Source organism: Drosophila sulfurigaster, chromosome 3 (assembly GCF_023558435.1).
Source record: "Drosophila sulfurigaster albostrigata strain 15112-1811.04 chromosome 3, ASM2355843v2, whole genome shotgun sequence".
Classification (NCBI taxonomy): domain Eukaryota; kingdom Metazoa; phylum Arthropoda; class Insecta; order Diptera; family Drosophilidae; genus Drosophila; species Drosophila sulfurigaster.
The window spans coordinates 15585676-15598355 of NC_084883.1; the positions used below are offsets into that span (position 1 = coordinate 15585676).

Below are 12680 nucleotides of genomic sequence, written 5' to 3' on the forward strand. Positions count from 1 at the left end.
TTGCCTTGGCTCGCATTAGAAGACTGCAACTGGGTGGGCTCACTCTGTGCCACATCGCATGGGGCAAATATGGCAGCAAATGTGTGTCTGTCGCCTGCAAGTAAAGTGCAGCTTGTAAGCCGCATTTCGCTGTGCAGTTGCCAGTGTGCCAATGCGATGGCATTCTCCTTGCCCGTCGAGGACACTGAAAATGCTCGAAATACGAACGAAACGAATACGATTGCGAATGCGAATACGAATTGCAGAGCGGTGGCAGTAAGTATGCAGAAGTAGTTGATGGCATGTGCTGGCCATTTTGCTACTCCTTGTGGCATTGGCAATCGCTTTTAATGGCCTACCAGCCAACGGTTATGATGGATAGTGAAGGCCCAACACGGATCTGTCATCAACAGCAGCAGCAACAGCAGCAGTTGGAGTTGCTGTTGCAGATTGCAGTTGTTAGTGGAATGCAATGAAATGACGAGGATGCATGCTAATGGAAATGGTTGTTCTCGAACAAGGCGTGAATGTGGTCGCATATACAATACAATAACTATATATATACATATATAGTATATATGTGCGAGTATTAAGGCTGATTCACACAGTAATGAGAAACCGGAATATTGAATCTCAATCAGCTTTCTGCTTGCTCTTTGATATTATTAACGTCAGGCGTTGAGTTTGACCGACAGCAAAGTGTGCAGAGTTGTCAGTACTACAAAAAATTAAATAAGGACAGGCATAAAAAGGTAATTTCAACTGTTTATATTACTTGACAGCAAGGCATCTCATGTTGCCAGTAATAAAATGTCTAATTAACAAGTTAGAAGCCGAAAACACTCGACTGTAAGATTTTCGTTCTCCCTAATTTCAATAAAAGCAAACAAGTGCTGTGTTATTGTTAACACTACCCAAATTTACTATAACAAAATATACTACAATATACAAAAAAAAATGTATTCTGGTATATTAATATACTACTTCATTCAAAATATACTATGGAATACAAAATATACTAGATGATGAACCAAATATTAACTTTTAAATTCCTTAAAACCTTATAAAAGCTCCCAAAACGTTAAAATACGCTATGGGTAGCTGCTATTCTGACATATCAATAACCTACAATATTCAAAGAATACCATAGAGTACAAAATATACTAGATAGTTAACGAAATATTGATTCTTAAATATTTTTCTTAAATTTCCTCAAAACTACAAAAGCTCACACAAAGTTAAAATACCCTTCTACCCTTTGGGTATCAGGTATCAACATGTAAAGTTAAATAAGGATAGGCATAGAAATTGTAGAGCAGCAGTCTTGTCATTAAATTGAAAAGAAAATTCTGTCAGAGATGGGCACAGATAAATTGAAGTTGTTGCAAGTAATCCGAGTGCAATTGACTGACATTTTGCACAACATGTAGTTGAATAAATACTAGAAATTTAAAAACTTCACATATATCGAGCGAATGTTGTGATTCAATAACATAATTACTACTTTGCAACATGTGCAAATTGAATGGAAATGCCACCGAGAGTGAATGTGTGGGTGTTTAAGTTGTGTGTAAACATGATGTGTGCACATGACTGAGCGAATGTCGAGATAAAAGATTGCATTTCTGCCAACCAAAGGGGAATATATACATATTTCTACATAGTACATATATTCACATTCGTGTTTGGATTCGCATTCGCATTCGTATTTGTATTCATTAAAATTGTGCATCATAATTATGCGCTCAACATAGATAAATTGTTGGTAAATCAATATTATTGTTGCTGCAACTCGTTAAATCTAAAAAAAAATACGTACATATAATAATTGTTGTTGTTCTCGTTGTTGTTTATTCAATTTTCCGTTGTCGTTCGATGTCCTTTTGTACTTGTTTTACTCCTCACGGCATTTGATTTCACTTGTTTGTTTCCATCTCCTGCTCCTGCATGTTTCATGCTCCCACGTGTGCGTGTGTGTGTGAGTGTGAGTGTGTTGTTGTATAAGTGATCCAATCAAACCAGACACACACACTCATACACTCCCACACATATAGACACCTACTAAACACGAACAATTCATTTGACATTGCTATAAATTCATCTTTTGCAATTCGTCATTATCATTATGGTTACCGTTGTTGTCATTATGATGATGTGCTTAAATCGCTATCGTTGTTGTTGTTGTTGTTGATGTTGTTGTTTATTTTGTTAACACTCGACTCACATGAATCCAACCCAATCGAACCCAACTCCCCACTCTGCCAATAACTGGATCAAACTCATCAACGCAAATCACGAATTCGACTGAATCCCTCGGTTTGTCTCTGTCTCGTATCTGTGTGAATGTCTCTGTATGTGTGTGTGTATATGTATCGGGGGAGGGGGGGGAAATGCGAAAATTCGCAATATAAATACAAGAACTCAGCAACTACAATACGAGTACAATACAACATCATCAACAACAACAACAACAACAACATGAACTACAACAACAACTACAATATATAAATGCAGTCGACAAGAGAAATGCCAATGATGTTTGCTCGATTGTGAAATTAATGGAACCAGAGCTGACCACGGCCACAGCGGGCGCAACCTCATTACCAGCCATATCGAAGACAATGAAAATTAAATCCACAACAGCAGCAGCAGCAACAGCAGCGGCAGGAGGAGGAACGTTGTCGATGCCTGGCTGCATGCCAATTCCTTCACCAACAACAACAACATCATCGACATCATCATCATCCACCTCATGCCTGGCGCATTCCCCAACAGCCGCTGCCTCCGCGGCGCTGCTGATGCTGGAAGCTGCCACCACGACAACGACAAGCATGAGCATGAGCTGCATTCCAGATGGCAATCACAATCGCAGCGGCAGCAATGAGTCAAAGTTCACGTTTCGCTCAGGTAAGTCGATTGAGTTCCTCACGTAGTCACCAGTCACCATCTCGTCCTGCTCCTGCTCCTTCTCTCTCTCTTACTATCACTCACACTCACTCACTCTGTCTCGCTCTGTATTTTTAATTGGAGCAGCAAGCACTCGCATTAACATTTAACCCGCATGTCTTCACTCCTTTTCCTCCTCCTTCTCCTCCCCTCTTCATCCAATTCCCAACTAGTTGCACTTGCTATTTAAGTTTGACTCGCTCCGTGAACAACTTTTGCTTTTGCTCGTTTGTTGTAGTCGTAGTTGTCTTTGTGGCATGCAAAGTGCGTCCAGTTTACAGCTGACTGGGGGGGGAGATGGGGCTTCAAATGGGATTTCTAAGGGTTGCTAGCTGCTTATTGGGAATAGTCTTCGTAGTCGCGTAGTCTTCTCCACTCGACATTTGCGACAACCACTGCGTCCACACCACAGCTTCTCCACAGCTTTAGCTTGAGCCTAACGCGGCACTCACACGGTCTAATCCTTAAAACACACACTAATCCCTGATCTATTGCAGAGTCGGCGATCAAGCTGCGCGATGAGAACGAACGCCTCAATGCCGAACTGCTGCGCTTGAGGCGTCTCCTCGAGCACTCAACAGACGGCGCCGTGGGCGGCATTGAACCCAGCGCTGATGTTGATGCAGTGCAGCCAACAGCAGCCGCATCGCAAGAGCGTATCGAACGCCTTGAAACCGAGCTGCGTAGTGTGAAGAATCAGTTGCTGACCATGCGACTGGAGCGCAAGAAACTGCGCACAGACAAATCTGATCTTCTTGGTCAGGTGAAACAGCTGTGCGCCTCGCTGCAGGAGAAGGAACAAGAGCTCCGCGACTTCATACGCAACTATCAGGAGCGTGTGCGCGAAACAGAGTCAACAAATGCCAAGCTGTCCGGTGATCGGGATCGCGAACGCTTTCAGCTACTGAAGCAAGCGCGCGACGAGGCCGAACGATCCTTGGCGCTGGCTCAGCAACTGTCCTCGCGGGATTTGCAACTGCAGCGATTGCAGGAACAGCTGCAGGAGGCGCGACGTCAGCTCAGCGGTTGCCTCTCCGATCAGGAGAGTCTGCACTCCTTTGCACCGCTGACGCCGCCCTCGGCTGCCTCTGGCATGCTCAGCCAGCTGGCTGGCGGATCAGGACTAACGGGTGCCATGAGCGGATTGCGCACCGCTGACGACAGTGGGCGTGGCAATTCGAATTCGTTGTCCGCATTCAGCGGGAGTTTGAGCGGGGGTTCAGGTGCCACAGTCGGCGATCGCAACTCCTGCTCCAATGACTCGGGACTGCGCAATAGCAGCGATCGTGAGAGCACTGGCGGTGAGCTCAACTTTAGCGACGGCACCTGCGACAACGGACCCTGCATCACCGTCGATCCCGACAGCATCTCTCTAGTCTCCAGCCAGAACATGTACCAATGTGAGTAGCCAGGATTACACTTGGTTCAATCGGTTAATGATGACTTCTTTCACTTTTCCCACTCACAGTTGGCACGCCCAAGGAACGCAGTCCCACATTGTCGCCGCTCAACTCTGGCGCATACTCCAGGTAAGAAAGCACTCAGAAAACACATACTGTTTGTACATTAAAGTTTACTTTATATAGCGGGAAGATAAAAGATTAAAGTGAAAATATTATTTTGAGGTCTTAAAAACTGTTGTCAATTTCTCGTCTATTATTCCTTTTTTATTGGGAAGACACAATTATTTAAATATATACAACTATATTTTAATTGTTGTTGAAAATGGAAAGCTTCTTAATTTGACAAAAGAAATAAGGAAATTAAGTTCAATAAAAAAGGCTCTTTGAAATGTCTTTTATTCTTTCTGTGCTACAAATTATTATTTGGCATCTAAGATCACCGCTCAATCATAAATGAAAAAGTGCATTGAAAGCCACTATTTTTTTTAAGAGTTTCTCTATTTGCTTATTATTTATGTTAACAAGTATAGAAATTATATTGTTTAAGTAAAAAAAGATTTAATCTGTGGTTTGCAGCACTGCTTCCATTATGATTATACACATATATTTCACTTATTATATGTCTAATATCGTATATATTATATAATAATATTTATTTGAGGTATAAGTGGCTGGGCTATATACATATATGCATATACATGATATTTTCGTGGTTTATCCTATTGAAAGTTGATCCCAAAAGAGTTACCTTTTTAACCTGAAATAAGTTCTCGAGGCAGACAAGAAAATTGTACTATATATCATATATGTTACATTTAATATTATAATCCACACTAATTACCCTTTCTTTTGCTGTAATATAGATCTGTGGAGCAGCTCTCGCCAGATGCAGAGGGACCAGGCGGCGCCGGCGCCATCACACGCAAGTTCGGCAACAAAAGCGGACCGTTGGGCGCTCGCAATGGACGCGGTGGCACCTGGGGCAGCATCTCCCGTGTCTTTGCACGTTCGCGCAACAAGAGCAAGGCGATGTCCGCCGATGGCGTCACCGAGTACAGCGACTACTCGTGGAATCCGCTGTCCGAGGAAGGCTACGCTGAGAAGCTGCGATTGCTGCGTGAGGCCTCGCAGCTGCCCATTGAACGCTGGCGGGCGACTCAAGTGCTTGCCTGGCTGGAGGTGGCCCTGGGCATGCCACAGTACAGTGCACGCTGTGCGGAGAACGTGAAGAGCGGTAAGGTGCTGCTCGAGTTGAACGATGTGGAGCTGGAGGCGGGCCTGGGGCTGGTGCATCCCATGCATCGCAAGAAGCTGCGACTGGCCATCGAGGAGCAGCGACGTCCCGAACTCGTGCGCTATCCACTCATCACCCAGCTGGGACACACCTGGGTTGCATCCGAGTGGCTGCCGGACATCGGGTTGCCGCAGTATGCGGAACCTTTTCTGCAATCGCTGGTCGATGCACGCATGCTGGACACGCTCTCGAAGAAGGAGCTGGAGAAGTTCCTCGGCGTGACGCGCAAGTTCCATCAGGCCAGCATAGTGCATGGTAATTAGATATATGTTATTAATTTAAATAGATGGATATAGATATGTATAGGGTAGAAGGACAAAAAGAAATGTATTTACAATCCGTTTGTGTTAAGCATCTACAGGAGAAACGATATGTCCGTCTGTTCGTCTCTGTCTGTCCGTATGAACACCTACATCCAGAGATTATAAGAAATAGAGCTCAAAATTTTGTTGACGCTCTTGTTATTATTGCATGAAGATCGCAAATCTACTAATAAAAACTAATAGTAATTTCAAAGTTTCGGCTGCGATTTTTGGTACATACAATAATAATTAAAATCGTTATATTCACATCAAATCAAAATTGTAGAAGTTGTTTGAAAAACGGCTGCAGTTGACGAGTCTTTATTTTTTTTATATTAAAATTTGGAATATTTTCAACACTATGGTATGTTTTGGATTGAGTTGTACATCGATATAACAAATATAGGCTCTGGTAAACTTTTCTATCGATATATTTTGGATATAGTAGTATATTGATATACAAAATATATTTTTTTCCTATATTAAATTGTTATATTCGAAGAATGTGATGATCGTTATGATCAGATCAAAATTATTAAACAGCTGAAGTTGTCGGGTCTTTATTTCATTGGCTAGGAATTTAGTATTTTTTGTATTCTTCGGTATATTTTTGGATTAAGTAGTATATCGATATAACAAATGTAATTTGTGTACATTAAGTTGGTACATTCTAAGAATACTGTACTGTTTAAAAACGTGTAGCGCCACAGTTGAGCACACACGACTGTAGCTTTCTTACTTGTTACTAATACTAATTTCGTGCTGCCTTTTGCAGGCATCCATGTGCTGCGCATCGTCAAGTACGACCGTCAGACGCTGGCCATGCGACGTGTGCAGTCGGAAACGGTTGACACGGATCCCATTGTTTGGACTAATCAACGCTTCATACGCTGGGTGCGCTCCATTGACCTCGGCGAGTATGCGGACAATCTCAAGGGTGAGTTTGCAATTGACCTCGTCTCGATAATATACGGCATAACATCGTATCTTGGGTGTACAATTTCATGAAACGCAACCATCCATCTCTAAATCGCTTACAGACAGCGGCGTTCATGGTGGCCTCGTGGTGTTGGAGCCATCCTTCTCGGGCGATACCATGGCCACGGCATTGGGTATTCCACCATCGAAGAACATAATACGTCGACATCTGAACACGGAATTCGATGCCCTCATCCTGCCCGCAAGGTGAGTGCTCAAACCACGCCCCCCCCCCATCCCCTGCATCCTATCATCCTGGCAATCACGAGCACATCATATGTGTGTGTGCGTGTGCAGCCCTGGTATAATACAACTACTACAACAACAGCTATTATGAATTATCCCTCGTATTGATATCGTCTAAGTATGTGTAGCGTAATACAACCTTTTGATTAGAATTTCCTTTGTTTCGTTCACATTTGATTGGTTTGTTGTATTTTGCATACTCTCACTCACTCAGTTGCTCATTCACTCTCACTCACTCACTCACTTGCTCATTCACTCTCACTCACTCACTCATCCACGCATTGTTAGTCGTATACGTAATTTGATTCGATTTTATTTGTTTTTGCCATTATGCTTTAATGCTTTTGTGATTCCGTTGGGTCAGTTTTCATCATTCCTGCACGCTTCCCATAATCAACATCATCATCATCACTCACTCACCAGTCGCTCTGCATTCAAATTCATATTCGTATTCGTGAATAGAGAGGAAATAAGTGAATTGCTTTTGCATTTCCATGACAACTTCTGCGAATTTGAGTTATTGTTGATCCTGTTTAAATTATGGCGACAAGCCAAGCACACTAAATTCATCCTGATTCGATCAAGTTTTCCAACTCATAAATTAAAGAAATTATTTTAAGTTAAGGAAAAGATTATTGAATGCTTGCAAAAGTGGGGCAAAGCAATAATCATATTTATAATACTAGTCAGTGAGTCATGGCTAAAATCATTTGCGGTTCGTTGACTGTTCAAAACAATCGATTTGCAATAGGAAATAAATACAGAAACACACTCACACACAATGTTTGTCGTCTATTGCTTACATTCATTCATTATTCACATCATTCGAAACATGCAAACATTTGTGTAAAATGCTTTTCTTGATTTCAACTTCTGATTTGCATAAATTCTAACCAAATGCAATTAAGTATATCATCGAATAGTCAAAAGTGCATACTATGTGGACTGGCTGCTGAAACGAGTACTCACATATACTCACAACTCATTCAGTCCATCATCATCGTAAATCGTAAATCGTTTGTCGTATATGTTGTTTATCATCTATCTGTCTCTTCTCTCGTCCATACAATTTGTACTACTTTGTGAACTAGCGAATAAATCAAATAAATCTATTTACTATATAATCGTATCATCATCTAGCATTTAGCATTCAGTATTCACATACGTATCAGTATCGTTGAGTCTATAACGACTCAATAACTTACATATTTTAAATGTGTGCCGTGATTTTTGTGTGCGTGTTTTAGAGCATGTCTAAAATGCCGTCAAATGCCGCACTAATTGGCTTCTGCCTCATTTTTCTCTCTCTCTCTCTCTTTCTCTCCCCCCAAATTTCTCTCTTCTCTTCCAACAACTCGATATCAAAAAAATATATATTTTCTAAAAAATAAATGCAGATACATTATTTACTGTCAAATGGAAGAATTTCAAATGGAAAACTCCCGGCAATTGGCCAAATTACAGGGCCATTAAATCTCACATGAAAATAATTTAACGACACAAAACAAAAAAAAAACAGAAAAAATCATCTAGAAATTATATCATAAAATCACATGAAACGATGAACGTAATACGTGTGGCAAGAAAATATGTATTTGTAATGAGAAAACTCGATGGGATTCAATATACAAAAATTGTGTCTAGCTAAGCTGATTGATAATTCTAGAAAGAGAACAATAATTGGAGCACAGCGCTAATCAAATCAAATCATAATTACTCGTAAACCTAAACGTAATCATAAACGTAATCGTAAACGTAATACTCGTGTAGCATAGTAATGAATGAATTCGATATATACATAACAAACTGAAGGATCAAATCGTAATGAATCGAATCAAAATGAATTACATTCTCTTCGCAATCAAACCGAAACCCAAACCTTTCCCCAAAAATCCATTTAAAGAGTGAAATAAAGAGAACTTAGTACATAACAATTAAATAAATACTTAGCACATATCGGGATTCTAAAAGAGCTTTGCATTATCGATATGTCCATACATTAGATACAGACGAGATCTTAGAGCAAATCAGCTGTTGATGTCGATTTACACAAAAATATAAAACAAGAACCGAAACTTTTTGCATTTAAGCCAAAACACCAAAAGTAAAAGCCGCCAAAGAAAAAAACAAACAAATAAACGCGACACAATAGCAAAACAATGTTAATTGCATTCTTAGCTTAAGTATATCAATTATGAAATTTAATATTTAGTAGACTCGAGATACAGAAACGGATACGAGATACAACAATAGCAACAGATACAGATAGAAAATTCATTTAATATTTTAGGTATAGTGGGCCAGCAACTTTTTCGGGTAGAGTAATTCATAGAATGTGGAGCAAACGTATAAAAGATATAGATGTGAAATACATGTATTTACAGGTACCGAGAAATTCACATTGCATTCTTTAGATACTTATTAGACACACACACACACATACATAATAATTTAATGTGTAGCGAAAACATTCTTGAAGCCACTTGAAGTAATTGTGCAAATTGCAAAACGCTTGGCTTTGTAACTAATGTGGGCAGCCGTCCACTGTGATACAGATACAGATACATAGAGAAACATTACTGGCACATGCATACACAGATACATATACATGCATACATATATTTAGTACATATGCGAATTGGATTTATTTGCACACTCGAGAGCAGTTTAGCAACTGTAAAGTAATCCATAAGATAAACCACATACAACATGAACCTACATTACATACATAGCTACTCACATACACATGTACATTGTAAAATACACACTCACACTCACACGCACACATTTAGAGCCAGCCATAAATTAGCTTGTTTTGTTCTAGATGTTGCATACTTTTGAGCGCTTCAAAAATGCCGCCGTTGTGTTAGCTTGCTTTTGCTTTCCTCTTTTGTTCCCATTTTCGTTGTCTACCGCGCCCCACCCCCATGCCACAAAGAAGTGAAGTGAACTCTTCCCCCTCTCCCACACATTCCCGCAGAGCAATTTGCCTCGTCTCTTGATTAAGTCATTTGTTCAGAATGCAAAGCAATGTCAATTGTAAGTAACATTCGAGTGATTTTGAGTATAACAAAAAAGTAGTACACACACTTTTTGCCTAAGTATAACACGTAACCTTTATGTCTATGTCTATGTCTACTTTATAATTATGTAGTCTGACTACACACACACACACACACACATACATACATGCATACATGCATTTATCTCCTACTATTTGTTGGGGCCGCATTTCATCTATCCACTTTACATATATAAATAGACATATTCGTACTATATTTAAGAATTTTATTATAATAGTTATAATTAATTAATTTTGTTGTTTACGCTACAAGTAGTCAATTATGCAAATGCAATAAAACAAAAGCAAAACAAAACAAAAAAAAAATACAATCGATACACACTAATTTCCTTAATATTATTAACCGTTTTTTGTCTTTGTCCCGTTTCTTTTCTACTTTCTACTTTCCATATTTTCACATCTTTCTTTCCATTTTGTATTGTAAACTCAAACTCAACGGCTTGTTGTTGCTATCCTTGTCTTGATTGTTTACAATAATGCATAATACAACACAACAACAACTACTACTACAACTACAACAACATCAACAACAACGACACTGTGCGTGTGACTGTGTGCGTGCGCGTGTGTGTGCGCTTGCCTGCCCGCCTGCCTCTCTGTCACTGTCACTGTCTCTGTCTCTCTCTCTCTCTCTTTGTCTGCCTGCCTGCCCCCGTTATGTGTGTGTGTACTCGTTACTCATTTGTGCCAAAATGCAACAACAAAATTGTGAACAATGCACATACATGAATACACACGCCTCACACACACACACTGACTCGCTCACTCACACCTTGACACCCAAAACGAAAACAATCCGGTTGTATTGCAATGTTTGTTGTGTAGAGCAACTTTGGGTCAAGGCATACGTTCCGGTTGCGGCATAGTGCCACTTACAGGACCCGGCGGACTGCAGCACTATGCCACAACAGATCGACGCTCGAGTGGCAGCCTACGGGTAAGTCTCAACTATATACTATATACTATATATCTATGTATATCTAGCTATCTAGCTATACTATCGTACTCTACTTGTCTCGCACACATCTCACAAGTGAAACTCTAATCTCTCATCTCAAACTCAAAACTCAATTGGTTGCCTACGCGTCAAAAAAAAAAAAAAAAAAACGACATAAAAGAAATGCTCAAATATTTTCGAAACTAATCTCGTACTCGTTTCTGCCTCTGTACTTATCTTAGCCTGATTTGACGTGAAGCTTTTGTTGTCTCTCTGTGTCTATGCCTCTATATATGATTATGATTACTCGTAATACTTATCGCTTTCAGTACTTGTGTAGAATGTCAAGGATCATACTATTCGTATTCGTATTCGTATTCGTATTGATATTAGTTTTGCTCACTTTTAAGTTTCTCACAACATGACATGGATAAAAAAAAAACATCTCAAAACAAGTACTTTGAGCACACAGTACAACGATGTTTCAACACTTATAGCGTATTTACCTAGCATTAATATTCCAATAAGTATCTTCAGAATACGAAACAATACCATGATCTTATACAAGTCTAAGGATAAGTACATATAAAAATATATATACAATAACATATAACTTAAATAGCTAAGTATCTTTTATCTTTTCCAAATACTATTTTGCATACTCCTTATACTTTGGCATGTTTATCGAAGATATATACTTTCTGTGGACCCAAGACTTCTTCTTCACTTTGCAAAATAAACCATACCACGCATTAAACATTCATAGATACATACAAAACGATGTATTCTACAAGATACTCCAGTAAAAGATATATATAGCAAATGGGGAACTCAAACATAAATAAATTGGTAATGGTGTAATTAGGAATTAAGTTAATATCGTTTTGCAATGCTCTTTCTGCCAACATAAAGATGCATTTTTAGTTTACAATGAATTGTACTCAATTAGCTAGTCCAATTATTTAGGGTCTTTTAACGCTATAGCGTGTATTTAAGTGAAATTAAACAAAATATCAGAAGAACATGAAATAGGAACATATGATGTAATGTTTATTAAGTGTGGCAAAACGTGAAATCTATAATTTAAGCACGCTAAAACACTATGGTTTAAGCAGATAAATACTATACGAAAATTTACACATACAAATATAATCGAAATTATAATACTTACACGTAAGTAAAACAGTAATAAATAAAGAGCATTTTGTAAAATGCACCAACTATGGCGAAATAATTAAACTACATGTAAACTGTTCAAATGAAGATCTTTTATTTAATTTCGCGGGTTCAACTAACATTTTAAACGACCAACGAGACCAGAAGTTTCACGACAAATTCAGAGATAAAAGAGTTCTGGACAATTGACACTAATTCGATTGAGCGGGTGATAAACATATATGAGAGTTGAATACAAAAACTAATTTATAATTTTTTCAATCTTGTCTTCCCATCTTCTGTTCTTCTGCCATACAGATTTCGGCATGGAAAGGATCTCAGGTAATGATCCTAAATT

At 39.3% G+C, this 12680-nt stretch overlaps 1 protein-coding gene across 1 annotated transcript in view; it reads left to right on the forward strand.

Annotated features, from left to right (window-relative positions):
• Positions 1-12680, forward strand: part of LOC133844379 (kazrin) — a 56422-nt gene that overhangs the window by 40886 nt on the left and 2856 nt on the right. Inside the window, 8 exon segments of the mRNA XM_062278331.1 lie at positions 2494-2886; positions 3423-4325; positions 4394-4454; positions 5192-5877; positions 6700-6861; positions 6965-7109; positions 11056-11167; positions 12641-12664. Of these exon segments, the coding sequence (XP_062134315.1) occupies positions 2494-2886; positions 3423-4325; positions 4394-4454; positions 5192-5877; positions 6700-6861; positions 6965-7109; positions 11056-11167; positions 12641-12664 (2486 nt within the window).